Genomic DNA, 26,709 nt, shown 5'->3' with positions numbered 1-26,709 from the left:
ACCAGACTCCAAATTGTTTTTTCATGTAAAAAATATTCACTGGGCCGGGTGCATGACTCACGCCTGTAATCCCAGCACTTTGGGAGGCCAAAGCAGACGGATCACCTAAGGTCAGGAGTCTGAGACCAGCCTAGCCAACATGGCAAAACCCCGTCTCTACTAAAAATACAAAAAATTAGCCAGGCGTGGTGGCGAGCACTCGTAATCCCAACTACTTGGGAGGCTGAGGCAGGAGAATTGTTTGAACCGGGGAGGCAGAGGTTGCAGTGAGCCGAAATCACACCATTGTACTCCAGCCTGGGCAACGGAGACTCTGTTTCAAAAAGAAAAAAAAAATCATGTTACTGGTCTCTTCATTCATTTTACTGGTCTCTATAACAGACTTAAAAGAAAGGTTATAGACTGTAATTCATGCTTTATGTTATTGTCTACCTCCTACTTATTCTTTACCTGAAGGTGAAAGGTCTAACTGTGATTTGGAATTGTCATCAACCCACAGTATTCTAAGCATATATTATTTTCATTGCCAAATTTCATCTTCCCTGCTTGAAGGATTACTAGCAAAATGAGGTGGTGACAAGATCAACATGTGAGAAGTCAAAAGAAGGCAATCTGAGGCTACTGGCCCCCTGGCCATGTTATACCTAAGAAGTCAGTCACTTGAGCATCCCTGGGTAAGAGGCTACTTTGTGTTGTTGAGATCACATCCTGGCTGAGATGGAGTAAGTTAAATCACAAAAGCTAAGAGTAAAGAGTGTTGGTCAAACAAATAGACCCAATCCTGATATCCCTGAAAATTTCAGATGGAGAAGCATTTTCAAAGAAAACAATTGTTTCACAACGATCTGACAATGAATTTTTCTTGCCTGTACATTTTATTTGAAAAATGATAAAGATAAAAATAATTACATTTATCTGCCTTTTACACTCATCTGACCTAAAATAAAATTTCAAATCCCCTAGAACCTGGAGGCTATCACATGGCATATCCTGATCATTCAACCTGGAGTTGACACACTTTCTCCGGTGTCACCACCATCCATATACATACATGGCTAGTGATGCATCTTCATCAGATGCCTCTGATTAAATCTATCATGCTCAGTTATTCCTCCCAGGAAGAATCAAGCCATGGGAAAATAGGACTAAGGTTGAGGATGAGAAAAAGGTGAAGTATAGAAAGTACTGGAAGACTGGGGACATGAAATGGGCTGGGGAGACAAGGAATTTAATGGGAGATCCTGAACACACAGGAGCAGAAAAGGGGCAAAAGCTTACAATGAACTACCAGAAATTGGAGGGGAAATGAAGATGTCAAAGATAAAAGCCAGTTTCACCTAATACACAACTCTGTCTCCAGCAGGATCTATTCCTCTAGGCTTAGTGGGTGGTAACTACTGGAAGGTCGGCAGAGGTGCAGGAACTAAGAAATAAACCAAGACTACAAAATTACCACTGTGCCTACTTCAATACACCTTTCTTCCCCCACTCCAGGTAACACTCACATAGAAGGCACAGCACAAAATGAATGCCCACTGGTTGGTTAGTAGAAAGTTGTAAAGTAGACAGAGAATAGCAAAGGCACCATCATACTGTTACCAAGCAAAGGAGGCTCGCTGCCTGAGGCACTAGAAGTCAATACTATAACACTGGGTTTTTGATAAAATAAAAACTTTTATTGCATGTCAGCCAACAAAGAAATAGGAAGTCCAGTTCAAATCTGTCTCCCTGTACTGGCTTTAGGACAATTATTTTATTAGAAATGGTTTTGAGTATGGATTCTGGGATTAGCAGGTGCTTGGTGGACGGAAAGAGGAAGTCTGGAAAGTCCTTGCGCATGTGCTCTTATCTCTTCATGCTACCTAAGGGTTCCACGTGCAAATTCAGTGAGGAGTTAGTATGAAACATGGCAGTAGAAATTCAGCTGTAAGGTCAGCAAGCTGGATCTGTGCAGACTCTAGTTGGCCTTATAGGTTCCAATGGATTTCAGCCAGTTTTATTAACCTACAAGCCCAGGCATTTCAGCATTTCAGCAATTTGTTTCTTTTATCTGCCATCCTGTAAACTCGAGAATTTCTATGACTGTTTTCTTTAACTCTTTGGCACACAGTTTCAACGCCCTTCTTCTCAGAGGTGGTCATTCTCACCCTCACCTTCTGGTTCCTGCAGGCTCATTTCTAGCCTCCCACACTGTATTAGTCTTTTCTCACAATGCTGTAAAGAACTGCCCAAGACTGGGTAATTTATAAACGAAAGAGGTTTAGTTGACTCACAATCTCACATGGCTGCGGAGGCCTCAGGAAACTTACAATCATGGCAGAAGGCCACGGAGAAGCAGTTACCTTCTCCACAAGGGGGCAGGAAGGAGAAGTGCTGAGAGAAGGGAGAAGAGCCTCTTATAAAACCATCAGATCTCGTGAGAATTCACTCACTATTACGAGAACAGCATGGGGGAAACTGCCCCCATGATCCAATTACTTCCACCTGGTCTCTCCTTTGACACGTGGGGATTATGGGGATTACAATTCAAGATGAGATTTGAGTGGGGACACAAAGCCTAACCATATCACACATATCATACACACAACCTAACCTCCCCACATCCCATTCCTTGATGGGGTGGCAGGTGGCGAGGGGGGGTGACATCCCTTGTTCTCAGCCATCACAGGAACTCATGACCCTGTAGGTGCAGATTCGTGGCTCACATTTGTATCTTTTGGGGAAAACTGAGGTAATCAAGGTGGGGCTAGGCCCTGGGGACGAGGCAAGTAAAGGACTTTGCCATGTCCGCACCCACTAGGGAAGGAGCAGAGACTGTTAGGGCGCCATGCCAGGGGCTGCAGTTTCAGAATCCTGCAGACTCCACCCTCTATCTGGCCACACTGTCCCCAATTTTTGCGAGGTGACCTGGGGAGGGAGGACAGGTCGGATGCTCCGACCTCACCAGGGACTCCACTGGACCGGAGCTCTTCCTCCGCCCAGTCCACATGAGAGAGCTCCCCGGCCGGCCCTGAGACAGCTCCAGACCTGGCAGCCCTGGAAAAAGAAACTGATATCGCCATCGCCGCCGCCGCTAGAGGGCGCTTGGGGGCGGGGCGCGGGTGGGGCAAGGCGGGGTCCGATTGGAGGCAGGGCGGTGAGCCGAGAGGGGCGGGGCAAGGGACCGGGAGGCGGGGCCAGGGGCCGCAAGGCGGAAGAGCCCCTCTCGCCTCCGACCGGGCGCCTCGCACTCTGTTCACTCTCGGTTCCTCTTCGCATTCTTGCCAGTCCCGTAGCGCTGGGCTGGTTTCCTCCGAGGTCTCTAAGAGCCTCCTACTGCGCCCCGCTCGCCGCCCGGAAGCCCCCAGCCCCTCAAGGACGCATCACCTAATGCCGCGGTCACGGCCACCGTCACAAGCGCCCCCAGCCCCACCCCACCCCGGCCTGCCCGCCGTCCTTCTCCCGCTCCCGCCCCCGCCCCTGCCTGCCAGCTCCACCGGGCCGTAGGTGCGGACGACCTCAAAATTCCTCGGCCCGCGAAGGCCGCCAGCTGCGGGGAGGGGAGGGGAGGCGCGGTCCCGCAGCGCCCCCAGGCTCATGTCCCAGGTATGTCCAGACCCCCGAGGCACCGCTTGCAGGGCAATGACACCCCGTGAGGCTCGGCCTCGGCCCCTGGCACCCTTGGTCCCAGCTACGCCGCCTCCTGGCCTTCCCCCAAGTCCGAGAGAGAGGTGGGATTTTCCCCGACGCATTTGGAAACCGGGAATCCCCTTTAGGGTCCCGTTCGTGCTGCACCACTGACTCCACCATCTGCAAAGGGATTCTTGTCCAGAATCCCCGAAGGCTTTAGGACAGCGCTTATTTTGTTGAATGAAGAGTCTCTAATTTTCGGAAAGACCACAGGCTAAAAGTCAAGTGAGTTTTCTTGAAGTTATAGTTAAATTTGAGGCAGGAATTGAATGTCAGTTGATGGCCACAAAGTAGCGGACTGGTACGAACCTACTGGATGGTCATTCTGGTGACTACTTGGAGGCACCGTCCACTTTGTGGATTTGTTTCAGTTGAAATTTATTTCCATAGAACTTATTTAGGTCTCTATTTATTACTGATTTGACGGCTTTCCGTGCAGAGGGAAGCCTGTGACTTCTGTGCAGCGTCAGGTTGAACAATTTAGCAGTGTAAAATGTGTTTTCTGCCTGCCTTGACTCGACAAGTCAAATGTGCCCTCCTTTTCTTTTCCAGGTTGTGCCTTTTTAGCCAAGAAGCATGGAAGTCATTCACGGCAGGCCCTACTGTTGCAGGGAGCTTGAAGGAGCTGACATACTGTCCAACACCTTTTACTCTAATGAATTGCACACCCCCCTCCAGACGGTTACTCGCCCAACTGCCTCAGAGGACAGGTAAAACAAAAACTAGAAAAAGCAAACAAGAAAAAGCAGTTTTAATGTATTAGTGTATTTTATTATGTGAGGAAAAACATTTATTGTTCCGGGGCTCTTCTGTTTCTTTGTTTGTTTGTTTGTTTGTTTGTTTGTTTGTTTTTGAGACGGTGTCTCGCTCTGTCGCCCAGGCTGGAGTGTAGTGGTGCGATCTCGGCTCACTGGGACCTCTACCTCCCAGGTTCAAGTGATTCTCCTGCCTCACCCTCCAGAGTAGCTGGGATTACAGGCATGCGCCACCATGCCCAGCTAATATTTTTGCATTTTTAGTAGAGACAGGGTTTCACTATGTTGGCCAGGCTGTTCTCAAACTCCTGACCTCAAATGATCCACCCACCTCGGCCTCCCAAAGTGCTGGGATTACAGGCGTGACCACTGCGCCGGGCCGGGGCTCTTCTGCTTATCGTATAATAGGGAAGGCAAAACGTGGCAATTATCTGAACCTTCAAGTGTCTGTAAGGAACTCGAGAAGTAAGTGGCTGTCTACTATAAAAGCCACACATCGAATTCATCCACTACATTCTAAAATCTTAGAATGGTCCGTTCCTTCATTGGGAAATTAATATGTTGTAAGCAAAGACTTTTATAAATAGTACTGTATTGGTTCCCTAACATGCCCTTCTACCATCTGCCCAAAAATACTCCCAGAATTTGCTGCTTATACTTGTGTAAATTTTTGCTTCACCAAATTCCCTGTAACACGTTAATTATACATTATGATTTAATTTATGAAAAGCAGTTTGGTGATTTCTCAAAGAACTCAAAACAGAATTACCATTTGACCCAGCAATCCCATTATTGGATTCTAAGTTGTTCTTATAAGTTGTTCTATCAAAGGAATATAAGTTGTTCTACCATAAAGACACATGCACAAGTATGTTCATCACAGCACTATTCACAATAGCAAAGACATGGAATCAGCATAAATGACCATCAGTGGTTGACTGGATAAAGAAAACATGGTACATATACACCATGGAATACTATGCAGCCATAAAAAAACGAGATCATGTCCTTTGCAGCAACGTGGATGGAGCTGGAGGCCATTATTCTAAAGCAAACTAACACGGGAACAGAAAACCAAATATCACCTATTCTGACTTATAAGTGGGAGCTAAACATTGAGTACACATGGAGACAAAGAAGGGAACCACAGACACCAAGGCCTACTTGAGGGTGGAGAGAGGGAGGAAGGCGAGGATCAGAAAACTACCTCTTGGGTACTATGCTTATCACCTGGGTGACAAAATAATTTGTACACTGAACCACTGCAACATGCAATTTACCTGTATAATGAACCTGCGTATGTCCCCCTGAACCTAGAAAAAAAGTTTTTAAAAAAAAATTACAATGAAAATAATTGCACCTATCTAGTGATTACTGTGTGTCAGCACTCTACCAAATGCTTTGTATGTAGTAATTCTTTTAATCCTCATGACAACCCTATAAGTACTACTGTTGTCTGCATTTTACATATGAAACAACAGATACACACAAGTAATTTGCCAAGATCTTAGTGTCAGCATTTCCTGTATTGTATTTACTTGAATCATTTTGAGAAAAGGAAAAGGAAAAAACACCTCAAAACACCTGGGCAGTGAAAAAATAGCCTGAGTGGTTGTCTACTTGTTTTGTGTTTTTTGTTTTTTTGTTTTTTTTTTTATTAGACGGAGTCTCACTCTGTTGCCAGGCTGGAGTGCAGTGGCACGATCTCGGCTTACTGCAACCTCCGCCTCCCGGGTTCAAGCAATTCTCCTGCCTCAGCCTCCTGAGTAGCTGGGACTACAGGCACACACCACCTCGCCCAGCTAATTCTTTTGTATTTTTAGTAGAAATGGGGTTTCACTATGTTGGCCAGGATGGTCTCGATCTCCTGACCTCGTGATCCATCCGCCTCAGCCTCCCAATCATTTAAGAATTCTCTAGGAAACCAGACGGGAAGTCACCCAGCCTCAGTTTAAACACTTCCAAAAAGGACAGCACTTCCACACCAGGCAGTCCATTCCATTTTTGAATGCTCCTGATTGTTAGATCATTTTCTTTCTAATGTGAACAATTTTTTCCCTTGTAATTTCTGCCTGCTGATTCTGGTTTCTTCCCTCTGAAGCTATGCATAATAGTCATTCATCATCCCATGCTAGCAGCCCTTCAAGATCTGAAGATTCTCTTGGCCCATGTGAGAGTTCTGTTTGCCAGACTAAACACTGATTCTCACAGATTCAGCTCCTTTTTCTTCTTGCACTTAGCCTTTCACCATCTCGATCAGACTTCCACAGATCTTCTCCGGTTTACAAACATGCTCTTTATATTAATAAAGAAAAAGAATGATTTTTCCGTAATTATAAAACTAACACACATTCCTCATAATGTAGAAATCTTAGAAATTTGTAAGGAAAACAAATTCTTTATTTTTCCAACAGAAAAATTATGAAAATGAAGCACAGGAAAGAAACCCTCTATATTTCCTTTATCCAGAGATAATAACTGCTGTGTTAACATCTTAATATGTGTCCTCTCCAATTTTTTTAAATGTAAAGATCATATTCAACATGTTTTAAATCAATTGCTATTTTCACTTAATGAAAAGAAATATTCTTGTATTGGAGGAAAAGGAGCTCTTGTCACTTCTGGGTCAGTCCTTGCTGCCCCTACTCCTCTACCATTGACCTGATTCACAAGAGTTGTTTTCAGCCCTAAATTCCTGTTCAACTCCAAGGGTTATCACATTAGGCAGAGCTTCCCTTGAGTCAAATAAAACCCTTAGTGGATCGTGTGTGATCTGGGAATGGGCAGTTGTCCCTGGCTCAAAAACAGCAATGTGAGGTTTTATATTTGGCCTAAAGGAATCCAAGAATTTAGGGCTGCCATATCTGAATGCACCATCAAAAAGCACTGTCAAAGGCTTTTCACTGAAATGTTGATCCCCTCTACCTAAACGGTCCTATAGTTGGTTAGTGATCAGCTCCAAAACCCTTAACTGGCATGAAATTTAAGAGAAGCACGTTTTTTGTTAACTGACTATAAAATTCAACACGATATATGGCCAACTATAAACTACAAAAAGGTATTATTTGAGGCTCTATCTAGGTATAACCATGCTCCTGGCTCCTAATAACTACAACTTGCTTTCCCTTTTATTTCACGTGAATTCTTTCCTTTCACAATCACCAGATTAAGAAAACCAGGATGATCATGTGTTCTCAGAACCCCTCCTCTTAACCCCCTCTTAAAAAGCAGCCAGACAGCTTACAAAAGAGTGTCTTTTCTCTCAGTGTTAGTGATGGAACGGCTCTGGACGGTGATAACAGGATACTGGTGGTAACTCTGTTCTATCATTGCTGAGGCTCACTTCTTCAGACCAAGTGCAGGGTCCGTGGCTCCCAATTTGAATCACAAGGTATCTCAACAGCAAAATAAAACAATACAAAACAGAAAGCCCCTGGTTTTTCAGGATTACCTTCATAATGGTAAGGGTGAACGTGAACCCTAGCATACTTTTGCACTCAGCAGCTTAATTTTCTAAACACAGATGTACTTAAAGGGACACCCTTTTTCAATATCATGATGTATCCAGGTACAACTTAGATCATGTAGGCCATACCTACAACCTAGATGCAGCCATCATGGCACTCACTTGGCAGTTTTAACAGTGACGCAAAACGATTTCCTCACATCAGCCTACTTTTCTTTTCTTTTCACAATAGGTGAGGTGAATACAAAAATTAGCCAGGTGTGGTGGCTCACACCTGTAGGTCCCAGCTACTTGGGAGGCTGAGGTGGGAGGATCACTTGAGCCTAGAGGCAGAGGTTGTAGTATGCCAAGATCACACCACAGCACTCCAGACTGGGCAACAGAGCGAGACTCTTTCTCAAAAATCAAAACAAAATAAAACAATACAAAAATAGGTGACACGGCCTAGCTCCCCTGTTACCCAGGACTGGTCTACAGACAGGGTACTTCAAAATCACCTGAGGAGCTTTCTAGAAAAACAGATTCCCAGGCTGCCTCTATATATGGACATTCTGACTCCCCAGGTCTGAGGGGGTGCAAGGGAATCTGCATTTTTTAGTTTTTCAACTTACATTGAGAACTACTGGGCTAGCAGCACTGAAAATGTAAGAAAACCAGGACTATGGATCTGGCTTACCTGATGACCAAGAGCAAGTTAGTTGCTACACTTTAATTACTTTACTCAAGTGGATTTTTTGGGACAATTATGCTAGCCACTATTTTATATAAACTTGCTTGATCTCCATTAAAAATATTAAGTATATAAACAGGTGGTATTTTTTTCTCATTTCTTCTGTTGAAAATTTAACTGGCAGGAACAGCTACTCAAAATCATCAAGATTCCTATCCTCTTTTTCATTCAGCTGACTTCTCCTTAACTTCTAGCAAGTTCTCTTAGCTCACAGGGCAAACAAACATATCCATTAAGGAAGTGCCTTGAGAATTGCTTAGGATTTCATTATATAATAGGATTTCATTATAGAATTTCATTATCAGTTCCCATTTTGTTTCTGGATTCACTTTGCTGTTTTCTGACTCTTAAAACATTTTTTTAAATAATAGTTATCTGCCAACTAAAAATGAGGGTTATGTTTATTTCGAGCTTTTCTTTAGTCATGCCTCCTAGTAATTACTGGCTAAATTACTGAATTTGGGGTTTGATGCACAAAATCTTGTACAGTGACTTTAAAATGAAATATTGGTTCATCTATAGGGAATGTATCTTTTTCAAAAACAAGTAAACAATTTTCTATTGCTAGAGATGGTAGCACCAATAATTTGATAATTATTCTCTTTGTTATAGAGATGTATTTTATTTACATTGAGAACTACTGGGCTAGCAGAAAGGGAGAGAGAGGGAGAGAGACATGGAGAGAGTGAGAGAGACAGTGAGCGAGAGGGGGAGGAAAAGAGGGAGAGAGAGAAAGGGAGACGGAGAGAGAGGGGGAAGAGAAAGGTTTAAAATTTCATTAAAATTATTAAAATATAACCCTCATTTGTAGTTCACAGATAACTATCATTTTTTAAAAATGTTTAAGAATCAGAAAGCAATGAAGTGAATCCAGAAACAAATGGGAGCCTATAATGAAATCCTAAATTATTACATCCTAAAATGTCAATTTTTATTTTAATTTGGTTCCTTCTCTGCAATTCTGTGAGTATTAAGGCTAAGGGGAGGGAGACATGATACCTTAAAGTAAGAGGGAAATATGACTTATTTATGCATTGTCTTTTATTTTAAATGATTTCCTGCAACTTTCCAGCTTTAGGTGGATGCCAGCCCAAATGATTGATTAGCATTTTCTACCGGCTCATCTTCCAGGGACAATGTAATATACGGGGGTCAGATGTTGAGAAATTGACTCATTTAGGTGTTGAATGTAACTTTTACAAACTTAGATATTAAAGCTTAGGTTGTCATTAATCAAATGCATTTAAATATTTTTCACTTGTCATGTCCCCCAAATCGTGTCTGTTGATCGTTGTCAGACAGCTAGGGAGGACGTAGAGGTCTGAGAGCTGAATGCCAGCATCCCTTCTGCAGCACCCCACATCAGTGGGCCCAGGACTCTCCTTGCCTAGCTAGTGCGGGGTTAGCAAACTTTTTCTGTAAAGAGCCAGATGGTAAATATTGTAGGCTTTACGGTCTCTGTCCAACTATTCAACTCTGCCATTGTGGGGCAAAAGCAGCCATAGACCGTATGTATATAGTCCATAAATGAATGGTCATGGCTGTATTCCAATAGACTTTTGTTTACAAAAACGGGCAGGGAGTTGGATTTGGCCCATGGGCCATGCTTTGCCAACTCTCAATCTAGTGACTTCACAAGATAATACATTCCACTTATAGTCCTGAGTGTTGCTTCTTCATTCTATTCAACAGTTATTACAGGTGGGGGAGGAGGGGTTATGTTAAGCCAAGCACTGTACTGGTAAAGAGGAAAAAGTAGCTCCACAGTCCATACCTCTTTCTCCTTCCCTCTCTCTCTCTCTTCCTGTCTCTCCCCTTCTCTCTCCCTATCTACCTACCTGTCTCCCCTTCTCTTTCCCATTCTCTCCCCCTCTCTCTCCCTCCCTTTTTCTCCCACTTTCTTCCCCCTTCCTTCTCTCGCCCTCCTCCCCCAACCCTTCACCCCACCACCCCCTTCCTCTCCTCCATGTTTCTGACTGGATCCTACTGTTCTCAGGGTATAGTCCAGAGGATTTAGAAGGCCCCACAGGATACCGTCCTTGTTTTCCTCTCATGCTCCACCTCTCACCATGGCCCTTGTCTACATGCCCCAAGTTCTAGAATTCTATATCAACTCTTCTAATATAGTTCAAAATTCAACTCTATTTTCTCAGCCCCTAAGATCTGGGTAAGTTCTACTCAGATCTCAGATCTTTACTCCATGCCTTGTGGAATTCCTCCAAATTTATCCAAGTTCCCAGGACAAGGATAGGGATAGCATTTGAAAGTCTCATGGTCACTTCTGACTTTGGGTTCCTGGTTCCACTTAAAACAACACACTGACCCAGATGTGAAACTCAGTCATCCCTCATTTTTCTCTAAGGACCTTGTCCATGCAGAGCATTTGTGAGCCTGGTAAACTTCACTGAACTGTTGGGGATCAGGAAGGAGAGTCACACCATGCCATGCTACATGTAACCAAAACACCTTATTAGCCATAACTTCCACATTCTTAAAAGGTCTTTAACCAGCTGTCGCCAAGGGTTTCTCCCTGGGTTTTCAACCAGTGCAGTCCCCAGTAGCCTCACCATCCTGCTGGCTCCTCTCATCTCCCTCTTCCCTTACTCCCCTTTCCTCTCCTCTCCCTCTTTCAAGAGCAAACAAACAAGTTTCTCCCACTGCAGAGCAGTTTAATCAGTCTGAGCTTGCTTGAGCTCCTACCAACACCCATACTTTCAGAGTCTCTGTGTCTGCAAGTGGCTTAACAGAATATTTTACCAAACAAAAGTAATTCTTCCCTAAGAGAGATTCTAGACTGAAGTCAACACTGTGAGGAATTTTCCAGTCTATTAAACTCTAGGCCTTTCTACCTGCTATTCCCTTGCATGCCACAGTATTTCTTCTGTTTCCTCTAGATAACTCCTACTCATCCTTTAGAACACATCTTGTGATTTCCCCCAAGAATCCTTCCTACTGAAAGGATTCCTGTTTGTCCTGCAAAGTGCCTTATAGGTATATACCATAATACCAATCCAGGACCACTTAAATCCAAGCTTAAGTTTAGGGTAGATGCAAACTGGGGCCACAGGGGAACTGGTTAACTTCTGACTCACCTTGAACATGAAATGGTAAGCATTTTAAGGTCCCAGCTTCTTGTGTAGATGGTCTCCTTTAGTTTCCTCACTTGGCTGATTTCCATATCCCTCACCTTAAAACAAATGTAAATTTGCCAGGATCGGCCCTGCCCTAAGGGCAGAAGTGGCTTCCCCGCTTGCTTACTTCACTGGGTTCCTATTTACCCTCTATGTAGCACTTATCCCTTTCTGTCTTGTCAAAAAGCTAGTTGTTTTTAAGATTTTTTTTTCTCCTCCCAGTATTTTTAGTTGTTTTCAGTGGGAAGTTTGGTCCAAATAACCTAGGCCGCCATTACTGGAAACTGAAAGTCATTAAATCCTTCCTAATTAGGAAGCAGAACTTTTGCCAGATACATTTGCAGGTGTTTTTGTAAGGCTGTGTTCCTAACCAGAAGATTTGATTCCTCTATCACAGAAAGCAGTATAGGAAACAAATCCATCTCTTTGGCCTTACTCATTTATTCAATAGTATTATTTGAGTGCTTCCTGTGTGCCAGGCACTGGGGTAAAGGTTACAACAGTGAGCCAATAGAATCCCTGCCCTTCACTCCTTTGTTAAGAAAAAGCAGAGTAAATCATCTGAGCTACCAGTTTCAAGATTAGATAAGCCCTACCAACCAATTTAGGAAACCGCCAGTCCACTGCATAGTACTGTTGTAAGGGGTGGGACTTGGAGACATGATTAATTTACAAGGTAACTATTGAATAGAATAGTGCTTCTAAAACTTTAGCATGCACAAGAATCACCTGGAGGGCTTCTTAAAACATTACTGCACCCCATCCCCAGAGATTCTGATTCTTAGGTTTTGAGATGGATCCTGAGCATTTGCATTTCTAAGAAGCTCTTAGGAGATGCTTATGCAACTAGTCTAGGGACCACTCTTTGAGAACCATTGTTATAGTAGCCCTAGATAAAACTTATGGGTGAGTAGCTCCTTTACAAGATTAGGAATATTCCTTTACAATACTCTCCATTTTTGAAAATCCAAAGATAATCTTTAGCCAAGACCATTTAATGAGGAAGAAGGATTTTCAACAAATAGAGCTAGAACAACTGGATATCCACATGCAAAAGAATAGATGCATGAGATCCCTTATCTCATATTGTATCCAAAATTAACTCATCCTGAATCAAAGACCTAAGCGTAAGGGCTAAACTGTAAGATACTTAGAAGAAAACATAGCGATAAATCTTTATGGCCTTGGATTTGTAACTGTGTTCTTAGATATGACTCCAAAAGCACAAGCAGTAAAAGGAAAAACAGATCAAGTGAACTTCGTCAAAATTAAAAAACTTTTTTGCTTCAAGGGACACTATCAAGTAAGTAAAAAGAAATTGCACAGAACAGGAGAAAATATTTGCCTATTATCCCTGACAAGGGACTTACATGTAGGATATATAAAGAACTCTTGTAACTCAAAAATAAGACAAATAACAAAAAATGCAAAGGATCTGAATAGATATTTCTCCAATAAAGATATTGCCAATAGGTACATGGAAAAAAATGCTCAACATCATTAGTCATTGGGGAAATGCAAATCAAAACTACCATTAGATACCACTTCACATCCACTAGAATGGCAATAATTTTTTTAAATTTTAACAGAAAATAGCAAGTGTTGGCAAAGATATGGAGATACTGGAATCCTCATACAATGTTGGTAGGAATGTAAAATGGAGCAGCTACTGTAGAAAACAGTTTGGCAGTTCCTCAACAAGTTAAACAGAATTATCATATGACCCACTTCTAATTTAATTCCCCAAAGAATTAAAAACAGGTATTCAAACCAAAACTTGAACATGAATATTCATAGCAGTATTATTCACGAGAGTTAAAAGGTGAAAATAACCCAAATGTCCATCAACTGATGAATGGTGAAACAAAACGTGATATATCTATACAGTAGAATATTACATAGCCATTAAAAGGAATGAAGGGCTGGGCACAGTGACTCACGCCTGTAATCCTAACACTTTGGGAGGCCGAGGTAGGGGGGATCACCTGAGGTCAGGAGTTCAAAACCAACCTGGCCAACATGGCGAAACCATGTCTCTACTAAAAATACAAAAAATTAGCCAGGCGTGGTGGTGGGCACCTGTAATCCCAGCTACTCGGGAGGCTGAGACAGGAGAATCACTTGAACCCTGCGGTGAGGTAGAGGCTGCAGTGAGCCAAGATCGCGCCATTGCACTCCAGCCTGGGCAACAAGAGTGAAACTCCATCTCAAAAAAACAAATAAATAAATAAATGGAATGGAGTATGGACACATACTACAAAATAGATGAACCTTGAAAACTTTATGCCAAGTCAAAGAAGCCCATCACAAAAGGCCACGTGTTACATTATTCTACTTACAGGAAATGTCCAGAATAGGCAAATCTACAGAAAGTAGATTAGTATAATAGTTGCCGAGGGATAGAGTGAGGGTGGGGAGTATAGGGGATGATGGCTTAGCAATACAGGGTATTCTTGAGATGATGAAAATGCTGTAAAGTTGACTGTGGGGATGCTCGCACTTATCTGTGAATAAACTTTAAAGCCATTGAATTATACACTTTATTTTTTAATTAATTATAAATTTATAAAATAGAGACAGGGTCTTGCTATGTTTCCCAGGCTGGTCTTGAACTCCTGAGCTCAAGCAGTCCTCCTGCCTTGGCCTCCCAAAGTGCTGGGATTACAGGCATGAGCCACTGCACCTGGCCTGAATTGTACACTTTAAATCGATGAATTGTGTGGCAAGTGAATTAAATCTCAATAAACCTGTTTTTAAAAATAAACACATGGGCAGATGCAGTGGCTCACACCTGTAATCTCAAGCACTTTGGGAGGCCGAGGGGGGTGGATCATCTGAGGTCAGGAGTTCGAGACCAGCCTGGCCAACATGGTGAGACCCCGTCTCTACTAAAAATGCAAAAATTACCCGGGTGTGATGGCACGCCCCTGTAATCCCAGCTACTCGGGAGGCTGAGGTGGGAGAATTGCTTGAACCCAGGAGGCAGAGGCTGCAGTAAGCCAAGATCATGCCACTGCACTCCAGCCTGGGCAACAGAGTGAGAACCTGTCTCAAAAAAAAAAAAAACGAAAATGAAAAAATAAACACACTGTAACTGATGACCAAGAAAAGGATAATCTATAAGTCCTCAGAAATTTAACCTCATTCTTTCAGCAGTCCCATGATGCCTAAATAACCAGTATCATAATCTATCTGACACTGAGAATTCTGTGTTCTGAAGATTTAATCTGAAAATACTTATGAAGTGGTAGGAATTTTATGCAATCTGTTATGCAATTTTGTGCATCTATTATGTTGCTGAGGCTCTTTAAAGTCTCTCTTTTTTCACAGGTATCGGGAATTAAGGGAGTCACTTCAACAATGTAGGCTTCCTTGGGGCGCTGAAAGAGAGTATGGTGGGATAATACCAATTTCACTCCCCGAGGACCACAGGCCAAAGTGTGAGCCTCCTCGTGTCATGGGCAAAGGACATCAGCATTATGGGTTTGGTGGAGAAACCTGGCCAAGGTAAATAAACTTTCTGCCATTCACAGAAAGGTCTTTATTATCCATTTTTCTTTACTTCTATTGTGAGTCCTTTGTTTGCTTAAATCTGTCTTCAAACTTATTTCTCTTACTATTTATGAAAAGACACAGAATGAAAAATTAATTTCTAATTGTGAAATAATAATAAATGAATGGTTTTTGCTGTCCTTAGTGATGTTAAAATATTGTGATCAGAAATTTTGATTCATTTAATTCCTTTACTTACTTATTGTATCTTATCTAAAACTAAATGGGAATGTTCCTGAGATAGAAAGAGAGAAAACAATTAAATTTTAAATATTTTTGTTTGAGCAAAGACCTGGCCTAATCTGTACAGATGCTCTTGGTTTTTGGAACTTTTGATTTGTAATTTGTCAGTCTTTTTGATAGTCACTAGAATCTGCTGGGCATTGTTTTCAAGTGATAAAACCTTTCAATAATAGTTTATAAATCTTAAAGTTACTCAGCAACTCTATTCAAAACACATTAAAATTCAACAGAAAGCAGAAAAAAATCTGAATAGCAAATGTTATATTAAATATTTCCTAAGGATTTACTCAGAGCAGAGTCTATCATACACTTGGCACAGAGCCTGCTTCCTCCTGCTTTATCTAACAATCCTGATTATCTGGTTTATGAACACTCTAGTTAACTAGTTCTTTGTTCTAAAGCAGGTAAAAGAAATAAGTTAAGGAAGACAAGCCACAGCAAGAGAGAGAAACATTAACAACAGGGACATGTGCCGCCGATGACCTTATCAAAGCCTCAGAAAAGCAATAAAAAGCAGACAAATAAAAAGGCCTGACAGTCACAGGCCAATTAGAAAGATTCAGACATCAACATACATTATAGATAGTGAGGACCTCACATTCATTCGTTCACTCAACAGATGTGTTTAAGCCCACGCTCTCATGGAACTGTAATGTCTTTCTGAAGCAGATACTGCCATCCTTGTTTTACAATGAATAAACAGACCCAAGAGATTCAGCACTTTCCTTGGGTCAGACAATTATAAAGTTGTGGAATAGGGATTTGAATCCAGATGTATTGACTCCCAACACCCAAGTTCTTTTCATCTGTTCATTTTATTTGTGCATCTGTTTATTCATTTATCTGCTCAGTAATTTAAGTATAGGAAGCATTGTTCTAGAGACTGGGGAGATAGCTCTGTATGGAATTTACAGCTACTGCCCTCCCAAAATTTAATTATTAAAAAATGCACAATACTTTATAAGAATTAGAAATGTTCATACAGAATTCCAGTGTGTAAAAAGAAAGCCAAAGACTTGTTTCTTAAGGGTGATCTACTTCAAAATGATATTTGTGCATGATCTCTTACTGAATGTGACAAGGAGAGAGAAAATACTTGTTCCACTTAGAATGCCAGTTACACTTGCATATCTCTTAATTTTTTTTTTTTTTGAGGTGGAGTTTCACTCTTGTTGACCAGGCTGGAGTGCAGTGGCATGATCTCAGCTCACTGCAACCTCCCCTTCCTGAGTTCAAGCAGTTCTCCTGCCTCAGCCTCCCAGCCTAGCTGGGATTACAGGCATGTGCCACCACGCCCAGCTAATTTTGTATTTTTAGTAGAGACTAAAACATGGGGTTTCTCCATGTGGATCAGGCAGGTCTCGAACTCCCGACCTCAGGTGATCCACCTGCCTCGGCCTCCCAAAGTGTTGGGGATTACAGACATGAGCCACCGCGCCTGGCCAATCCTGTTTTTATTTTTCAGACAGAGTCTTGCTGTGTCGCCCAGGCTCGAGTGCAGTGGCACGATCTCAGCTCACTGCAAGCTCTGCCTCCCAGGTTCATGCCATTCTCCTGCCTCAGCCTCCCGAGTAGCTGGGACTACAGGCGTCCGCCACCACGCCCAGCTAACTTTTGTATTTTTAGTAGAGACGGGGTTTCACCGTGTTAGCCAGGGTGGTCTCGATCTCCTGACCTCAAGATCCGCCCACCTGGGCCTTCCAAAGTGCTGGGATTACAGGCGTGAGCCACCACGCCCGGCAATCCTGTTCTTCTTAAACTAACCATTGCTCTCCAGCCTGGGCAACAAGAGTGAAACTCCGTCTCAAAAAAAAAAAAAAAAAAAAAAAAGAAGAAGGACAGAAAGAAAAAAGAGCAAGATTATGAGACAAAACTGTGGGATGCCTAGAGAAATAGGCTCATTGTTCGGCATCCAGGAATAGTGGCCAGACTCACTCCCAGGACTGGCCTCATCAGGGAAGAAGTGCCTCTTTAACTGGACACCTCTCCTGCAACCTTGTTGGTGGTTTGGATGCCCCTCATGAAGCTCATGTTCTCAGGCTACTCACAGTCAACTCAAAATCTAGTATAGATATGGATGATTGACAGAACTTAGGGCACATTTGCACCCTGGCTGCTAGGAAGGCTGGGAAGCGGGGTGTTCCAAATGTGGGAAACTAGCAAAATGTAGAGAGGGTATTGTAAAGATGACAGTCTTGAGTGCCAGTGGACTGTCACTCTAAACAACAGCAGCAACAATAGCATGCTTTTCTATTCAATACACGGTACATCGGCATCACCTAGGAAATGGCGAATGCCACATCTCAGCCTCCACCCCAGATTTACTGAAACAGAATCTGCATTTTAACAAGATAACCTCAGATAATTCCAACATGCAGCAAAGTTGGAGGACCGTTGCTTCAATGTAAGAAAATGCGGCCAGGCACGGCGGCTCACGCCTGTAATCCCAGCACCTTGGGAGGCCAAGGTGGGCGGATCATGAGGTCAGGAGGCTGAGGCAGGAGAATCACTTAAACCCAGGAGGCAGAGGTTATAGTGAGCCAAGATTGTGCCATTGCACCCTAGCCTGGGCGACAGAGTGAGACTCCGTCTAAAAAAAACAAAAAAGCAACAATTTTCATACAAATGAAAATATACTCACCTCCCCAAAAGCAGAGGCCAAAGGAAAGTGGTTTCCAACTTTGCTATATCCAATTCCAAGTGCCCACTCCTGTCTAGTTGAGTTGTAATCTTGTCCCAATATTCTATACTTATGCTCTCTAATAAAGTTAACCATCACCAATGCATCCTATATGAAATAGTAAGGAAAATGAAGAGGAAAAAAGAAAATACATAAAAGTATATAAGACACATCAAGGCAGAAAATAGGAGAAGTGACTGTAGTCCTCATTCCCACACCTGGTCATGAGGCTATCATTGGTGTTATAATTTCCTTCCTCCAGAAAAGAAGTCATTATATGAAAAAGACACTTGTACACACATGTTTATAGCAGCACAATTCGCAATTGCAAAAATACGGAACCAGCCCAAGTGCCCATTAACCGAGTAGATGGAGAAAATGTGGCATAGATATACCATGGAATACTACTCACCATAAAAGGAAATGAAATAATGGCATTCACAGCAACCTGGAGGGAGTTGGAGACCATTATTCTAAGTGAAGTAACTCAGGAATGGAAAATCAGACATTGTATGTTCTCACCTAGAAGTTGGAGCTAAGCTATGAGGATACAAAAGCATAAGAATGATACAATGGACTCTGGGGACTCAGGGGGAAGGTTGGGAAAGGGGTGAGGGATAAAAGACTACACATTGGGTACAGTGTACACTGCTTGGGTGATGGTTACACCAAAATCTCAGAAATCACCAGTAAAGAATTTATTCATGTAACCAAACACCACCTGTTCCCCAAAAACTATTGAAATTAAAAATGCTTTTATAAATAATAATAATTTCCTTCCTTCACTACCTATTCCAAGTTCCCTTGCCCTCAGCCAATACCTGAGCTGGTAGGAGTACGTTACTTGATAGAACAACCCAAAAGTATGTTCTAAGAGATCTTAGCTCTTAGTGGTTCTGCCTGTGTAAGGCTGCTATAGTGTTTCATTAACTCCATGCTACTGAAGACAATACTAGGTGTTCAAAAGGTTCCCCAGGTTCCAGAAATACTCCTTTCCCCCATCATTGTGTAATATCCTCTGGCCCTTGATATTCAGGATCAGTCATCCTGCCCAAAATTACCACACCATCATCAATTCAGCTTCCAATGCAATTGGAACCACTGTTGTATCCCCTGATGGAAGTATTTCTCCCTTGACCTCTAAACCACCAAAGCTCAAGGTAGCTGGGGAGGGAGTCAAATTTTCTCAAGTGTAACCATAAGTATAACAGTAAGACGCACCACTCCCACTTCCACTCTTTGGTTTTCAGACCATGCATTCTGGCTAAGGGGGAATCTATTTATTGGTCACTGGTTCAGAGCGTGTCCCACACTCTTTAGGACAACACTTAGCCATAATTGAATATTCAGTAAGCCATCCTAATGTTCTGTAAGTATGGCAAAACCTAACATTCTATCAATACAGTGAATCATTTGAATTCAACCAACTGTTGCCCAATGTCTTTTGCAGTACATTGAGTTCCTTAGTCAAAAATAATATTGTTTAATACGGCATGGCAACGAATGAGACATTTAGTAAGTTTACTGATGATGTTACTTGCAGAGGCACGGTGAGAAGGGAAGGGAAATCCCTATTTTGAAGAAGTGTCTAATCTTATGAGGATAAGTTATCTCTTTGATGATGGAAGGGGTTCAATGTAATTATCCTACTACCAGATGGCTGACTAGTACATCCAGGGATAGGTCACCCTATCAAGTGCTTATGATTGGTCACTTCTGATGGCAAACTCAAATTTGCCAATAGCCAGGTGAGTCTTAGTGAGGGAAGTTCATGTCACTGAGTCCATATGTGATAATTTCTGTGCTGCCGCCATGATCACTTCGTTATGAAGCCACTGAGCAAGCACCAGGGTGACTGGAGAAAACCTGACACACACAGAGCTGGTCGTTTTATCTACCTAATTATTGAGAACATACTCAATGGCGTGTTTCTCTAGGTGAGCATTCTTGTGGGGTACAAATAACCCTCACACTCCAGGGCCATTTGGAGGCTGGAAAAAGCAAGTTAAAAAGAATGATGTAGATCTATGTTTGTCTACATTTACAGACATATGGCTATTTCTAGATTATAGAGAGAAAAAAAAACAAAATTGCCTAATACTATGTATCTAGTGATTCCACACATACAGGAAATGACACTATATTTTCAATGGGTACATTGTTTTTAATTTCTCACAGTATTCTACAATACGGATGCATCATAGATTATTAGCCGTCATGTATTCTTTTCTCTCTGTGTCTCTTTTTACATTAACCGTACTTTAAAAAGCATCCTTGTACAAGGCTTCTTGAGATCATGCTCAAAGGTTTCTAAAAGGCAAATCCAGCTGGGCGCAGTGGCTCATGCCTGTAATCCCAGCACTTTGGGAGGCTGAGGTGGGCGGACCACCTGAGGTCAGGAGTTGGAGACCAGCCTGGCCAACATGGTGAAACTGTCTCTACAGAAATTAGCCGGGCACGATGGCGGGTGCCTGTAATCCCAGCTACTCAGGAGGCTGAGGCGGGAGAATCATTTGAACCCAGGAGGTAGAAGTTGCAGTGAGCTGAGATCGCGCCATTGCACTCCAGCCTGGGTAACAGAGCAAGACTCCATCTCAAAAAAAATTTTAAATACATGAATAAATAAATGCCAAATCCTAAGTGGGTCATAGTATAGGGATTTTTTTAAACCTTAGTGCATGTAGCACAAATGATTTATATTGTCATGGTAGTGTCTAAAAGTATTCATTTCCTCACACTCCCGGCCATCTATATTATCAAAATGTATAGTTTTTGCCTATCTAATGAATATAGAGGGTATCATGGGTATGAGAATGCATTTCTCTGCTTACTAGTTGGGTTGAGTACTTTTCTTATCCTTTAGGTATGGCCATTCTACATTTCCTTTTCTACGTTTATTCTTCGCCCATTTTTATTGTTTGTATTTTACTTATAGATTCTTGTTGGTTCTTTATGTTCTGGAAACAATCCTTTATGTGTTATCTTTATTAATATTTGCAAGTATTTCTTCTAATTTTTATTTTATTTGAACTTTTACAGTTTTGTCTGATAATTTAATTTGGGTTTTTTAGTTTTTTTATTTTTTATTTTTTTAATTAATTTTTTTTTTTTTTTTTTGAGACAGAGTTTCACTCTGTTGCCCAGGCTGGAGTACAGTGGCATGATCTCAGCTCGGTGCAACCTCTGCCTCCCAGGTTCAAGCAATTCTCATGCCTCAGCCTCCCAAGTAGCTGGGATTACAGGTGTGGGCCACCACACCCAGCAAATTTTTTCTATTTTTAGAAGAGATGGTTTTCACTGTGTTGGCCAGGCTAGTCTCGAACTCCTGGCCTCAAGTGATCCGCCCACCTCAGCCTCCCACAGTGCTAAGATTATAGGCGTGAGCCACCACTCCCAGCCTTATAATTAAATTTGATGATCAAATTTTCTTTCAGGCTTTTGACTTTTAAAGTAGAATTATTGTTTTAAAGGTCCTTCCTACCACCAAAGAAAAAGCATATTCCTATACATTTTCTTTTAATTTTTGTACAGGTTTTTCCCCAAATACTTTAGATTTTTAAATCCATCTGAAATTATCTTTCTGAATAGTGTAAATAGAGATGGATTATTTTTCAAAGGAATACTGAATTTTTTCTATATTAAAAAATACATCCTGGCTGGGCATGGTGGCTCATGCCTGTAATCCCAGCACTTTGGGAGGCTGAGGCGGGAGAATCATTTGAGTCCAGGAGTTTGAGACTAGCCTGGGCAACATAGCAAGACTGTCTCTACCAAAAAAAAAAAAAAAAAAAAATCTATAAATAAAATAAATAAAAAGTTCTAACATTTTAAAAAAGAAAAATACATCTTTTTTCCCCTGGTTTAAAATGACACCTTTGGCCGGGCACAGTAGCTCATGTCTGTAATCCCAGCACTTTGGGAGGCCAAGGCAGGAGGATCTCTTGAGCCCAGGAGTTCAAGATAAGTCTGGGCAACATAGCAAGACCTCGTCTCTATTTATTATAAAATAATAATAAATAAAATGACACCTTTTCATATATTGAATTTCTACATATACGTGGATATGTTATTAATCTATTTGTCTTTTACTATCTCACCATTATATTGTGTTAATTTTAAAACATGTTTAATTTAATCTTTTCTTTCTTTTCAGAAAGCTTCCTATTGAACAATTTTATTATTTGACCCAGAACAAAAAAAGTGATGTCTATGGAAATGATTCTTTGTAAGTCTGGGTTTTTTTCCTTATATAAAATCAAATAACATTTTTAAGTGGAAATGAGTTATATGAGACATTTTTAAAGCCCCAAATGGGGACTTTTAGAGAAACAAATTATTTCTTTTTTAAAATAGAGACAATTAATGCCAGAAACCAAGACCAAACAAACAAAAGCAAATAAATAACAAACCAATAGTTTTTAGTGTTTAAAGAAATCAAGAAAAAAAAACAGAAACTGATGAATAGTAATGTTCAAAGGGATTCCTAAAAGTTATCTTGGTCCATTTTCCTGCCTTTGACCTACTTACCCAACCTAGTAAGAATCTGCTACATTTATTAAAATATCAATAGAAAATGCCATAGTGGCCCTCAATAAATTTTCAACCAGAATTTTACGAGGATAGAAGTTTTTTATTATCATCTACAAATAACTCTTAATAACACTTCCTAAGTATTATTTTTAACGTAAGGCATACTTGTTAATTTACCCGTCACTTAAAGGTATTCTTTTCAAGTGTATTATTTTGTTACACTTTTAAATAGTTTGTCGTGTACATTACAAAAGCATACATTTTTATTTTTAGATAAAAATAAAACACAGCTGGGCACAGTGGCTCATGCCTGTAATTCCCAACACTTTGGGAGGCTGAGGAGGGTGCATCACCTGAGGTCAGGAGTTCAAGACCAGCCCGGCCAACATGGTGAAACCCTGTCTCTACTAAAAATATAAAAATTAGCTGGGCGTGATGGCAGGCGGCTGTAATCCCAGCTACTAGGGAGGCTGAGGCAGGAGAATCACTTGAACCCAGGAGGCGGAGGTTGCAGTGAGCTGAGATCACGCCATTGCACTCTAGTCTGGGCGACAAGAGCAAAACTCCGTCTCAAACAAACAAACAAATAAATATTAAACACGACAGCATTGAAGTAATAATGAAACTATCACTTCTTTATTAAGAAGTACTAGTTGTTGATAGGTAAAAATTTAATATAGAAGTTAGCCACTAGATGGCGCCAAAAAGACAAAATTTGTGGTTGTCTCGGTTTATCCCTTTGGTGATTTTTGCAAAGCAGATGTGAAGGGTGGCAGTAAAATTAATGGGCTGATTTAGGTCAAGGAAGAGGTGTCTCAGCATTTGTTACTTTCATTTTATCTTTTCAGATCTTGAAGTTTTAAAAAAGATTTTATATTTTAAATTTAATTTTTTTTTCATTTCGAATCAAATCAAAATGGCATATGCTTTTAGGCATATGCTTATCAATATTGTAGTGGAATTTGTCACATAAGAATAATTTTAGATGCTAGCTTAATGTATTATATATAGTTGCCAATCTATTAATAACAACTCTAGATTCCTTGGATTCATATATTCATCACTTCCCTGCCCTTTGTGCCCCCACCATCTTTCCAACTCAGTGATGTTGATGGAAGATAGAACATGCTTTTTTTAGTTTCATGCCCACACATTTAGAGTTGAAATTTAAAAAGATATAAACTTTTATAGTTCGTGAGAGTCAGGTGTTTATAATACATTACAGGATAATAAATTTATATGGCTTACATGCCACTTTCTAGGGAGTATCTGCTAGCATGGAGGAACATCTAAAAAATTAAACAGTGTATTCAATTTTACTGACTTTTACTATCAAATTGATAACATTCTGTTCATTTTTCACACCTGAAATCTTTCAGAATTTTATTTGCATAGGCTGAAACGAATTGTTGAAATCCAATGTAGGTGGATGATTACCCGTCTTTAGTCGACTTTTTTCCAGGGCTACAGGATTATTTCTTGGCATGCAAGTTTCGGAGTAATTAGTAAATGCACAACCTTGGAATGAACTGCTTCAGAAAAGGCATGCTTCCAGGAACTTGGTCAGTTTTGTTCTATTCCCTCTGCTGACCGGGCAACATTTACTATCATGAGAGATCAGCAACACAGAGCAAAGGTAGAAAGCATACATGGTACTTAAATATCCTCTCCAGCTGGGCCACACTCACGTCACTTTAGGCTATGAAATTGCACCCCATGTATAACATCAGGCTTCCTCAAAGCACTCTGGCTACTGCCTGATTATGAGAGTAAAGGTCAGAAAGAACCAGAGCTCTCTTATCATTAGAAGTAGTCATCCCTTGTATCTTCACCGCAAATGGAAAATGCAGAAACAGTGGTGAGGTTAGAATAAATGGATGGAAAAATTAATCAACAGACAACTGAAATAAGGAAACAACATATCCCTGTCTTGTCAATATTCAGGAATCCAGAAAGTTAATCAAGAACATTATCTTAATGACATTACAGTTTGAAAATGGGGTATATCATTATTTTTTTTTTTTTTTTTTGAGACTTTTGCTCTGTCACCCAGCAACCTCCACCTCCTGGGTAATCCTGAGTAGCTGGGATTACAGGCATGCACCACCATGCCTAGCTAATTTTTTTTGTATTTTTGGTATTTTTGGTATTTTTCTATTTTGTATGTTGCCCAGGCTGGTCTCGAACTCCTGAGCTCAAGCGATCCGCCCACCTTGGCCTCCCAAAGTGCTGGGATTACAGGCATGAGCCACCATGCCCAGCCTATATCATTAATCAAGTTTCTAATAGGGATATAAACCTTTAAAAGCCCTCAATATAAGTTAGAACTTGTTTCCTGTTTTTATTCTAGGATACCCAAGCCGCCTAATTCAACAGTAGGGTAAGTAAATAACTTATATTTTCCTTCTCTGTTATAATCAAAGAAAAAAAAATTGACATTTCCTATGTCTTAGAAGTGTGAAAACAAGTGAGACTTCCCATGAAAACTTTTCTTCTTTTTCTTTTTTTTTTTTTGAGACAGAGTCTCACTTTGTCGCCCAGGCTGGAGTACAGTAGTGCCATCACAGCTCACTGCAGCCTTGACCTCCCTGGGATCACGTGATCCTTCCACCTTCACCTCCCAAGTAGCTGGGACTACAGGTGTGCACCACTATGCCTGGCTAATTTTTGTAATTTTTGTAGAGATGGGTTCTTGCCATGTTGCCCAGGCTGGTCTTGAACCCCTGGGCTCAAGTGATCCGCCCACCTCGGCCTCCCAAAGTACTGGATCACAGGCGTGAGCCACAGTGCCTGGCCTGAAAACTATGTCTTAACAGTTGGAAGGAAAGGCTGGTGCAAGTCCAGGGTAACATTACTTTGATTTCTCTCCTATTATATGCCCTGAAAATCTTTTTTAGTAAGTGTTTTATTTTCATATAATTTTAGGTTTATAGAATTATTAGAAGATAGTGTGGAGAGTTCCCATATACATCACACGCAGCTTCCCCTATTGTTAACATCTCACATTAATATGGCACATTTGTCACAATTAATGAACCATTGCTGATGCATCACTGTGACCCAAAATCCATGCTTTATCCAGATTTCCTCAGTTTTTCCTTCATGTCCTTCTTCTGTCGCAGGATCCCATCCAGAGTACTGCATTACATTCAGTCACCATCTCTCCTTAGCTTCCTCCTGGCTGTGACAGTTTCTCAGACTTCCCTTGTTTTAATGACCTTGACAATTTTTAGGATTATTGGTTAGATATTTTGTAGAATGCCCCCAAATTGGGCTTTGACTGACATTTTTCTTATGGTTAGACTGGGATGATGTATTTGCAGAAGGAAGACCACAGAGATAAAGTTCTGTTTTCATCGCATCGTAGCAAGGGTACATGCCGTTGGCATGATCTATCCCTGGTGATGTTAACCCTGACCACCTGGCAGAGGTGTCCTCAGCAGGTTTCCCCGCTGCACACACACTCTTTCTTTCCTCCTTTCCACACTGCACTCTAGAAGAAGCTCTCTTGTGTCTGTGTGCAGCCCACACTTAAGGCATCTGGATTTATACTCCACCTTCTTGAAAGCAAGTACCTGCATAAATTATTTGGCATTCTACATGGGAGATGTATCGATTCCACTCCATTTGTTTATTTATTCAATCACTTATTTCTCTCAGTATAGACTCATGGAAATTTATTTTGTGCTTTAGTACTTAGGTAGCAATCCAATACCACTTTCTTTTGTTACTAAGATTGGCAATGAGGAGCTCTTTGAGTTCGCTCCTATATTCTTTTGACATTTCCCCATCATCGTGGGGTTTTGGCTTTCTTTTTTTTCCTTTTAGCATTTCCTTTCTTTCTGTCACTCTGCAATAATCCAGGCTCATCTTATATAATAGCTTCCAGAGTGGCCGGGCGCAGTGGCTCATGCCTGTAATCCCAGCACTTTGGGAGGCCATGGCAGGTGGAT

General features: G+C 41.3%; 1 protein-coding gene across 2 annotated transcripts in view; it reads left to right on the top strand.

The window, feature by feature from the left end:
* The first annotated feature begins 3,138 nt into the window (after positions 1-3,138).
* SPMIP4 (sperm microtubule inner protein 4) overlaps positions 3,139-26,709 on the top strand; it is a 44,758-nt gene continuing 21,187 nt past the window's right edge. The window contains exons 1-6 of one of the 2 annotated variants that reach the window (XM_009452791.5): positions 3,139-3,585; positions 3,756-3,894; positions 4,222-4,379; positions 15,082-15,258; positions 22,380-22,451; positions 25,107-25,136. In XM_009452791.5, coding sequence (XP_009451066.1) covers positions 4,246-4,379; positions 15,082-15,258; positions 22,380-22,451; positions 25,107-25,136 — 413 coding nt within the window. In that variant the 5' untranslated portion in view covers positions 3,139-3,585; positions 3,756-3,894; positions 4,222-4,245. The remainder of the gene's footprint in view (positions 3,586-3,755; positions 3,895-4,221; positions 4,380-15,081; positions 15,259-22,379; positions 22,452-25,106; positions 25,137-26,709) is intronic. The other variant, XM_009452790.5, reaches the window with a different exon arrangement.

This window comes from Pan troglodytes, chromosome 6 (assembly GCF_028858775.2).
Source record: "Pan troglodytes isolate AG18354 chromosome 6, NHGRI_mPanTro3-v2.0_pri, whole genome shotgun sequence".
Taxonomy (NCBI): Eukaryota; Metazoa; Chordata; class Mammalia; order Primates; family Hominidae; genus Pan; species Pan troglodytes.
The sequence above is the reverse complement of the archived record's forward strand: the minus strand, read 5'-3'. Positions and strand labels throughout refer to the sequence as shown.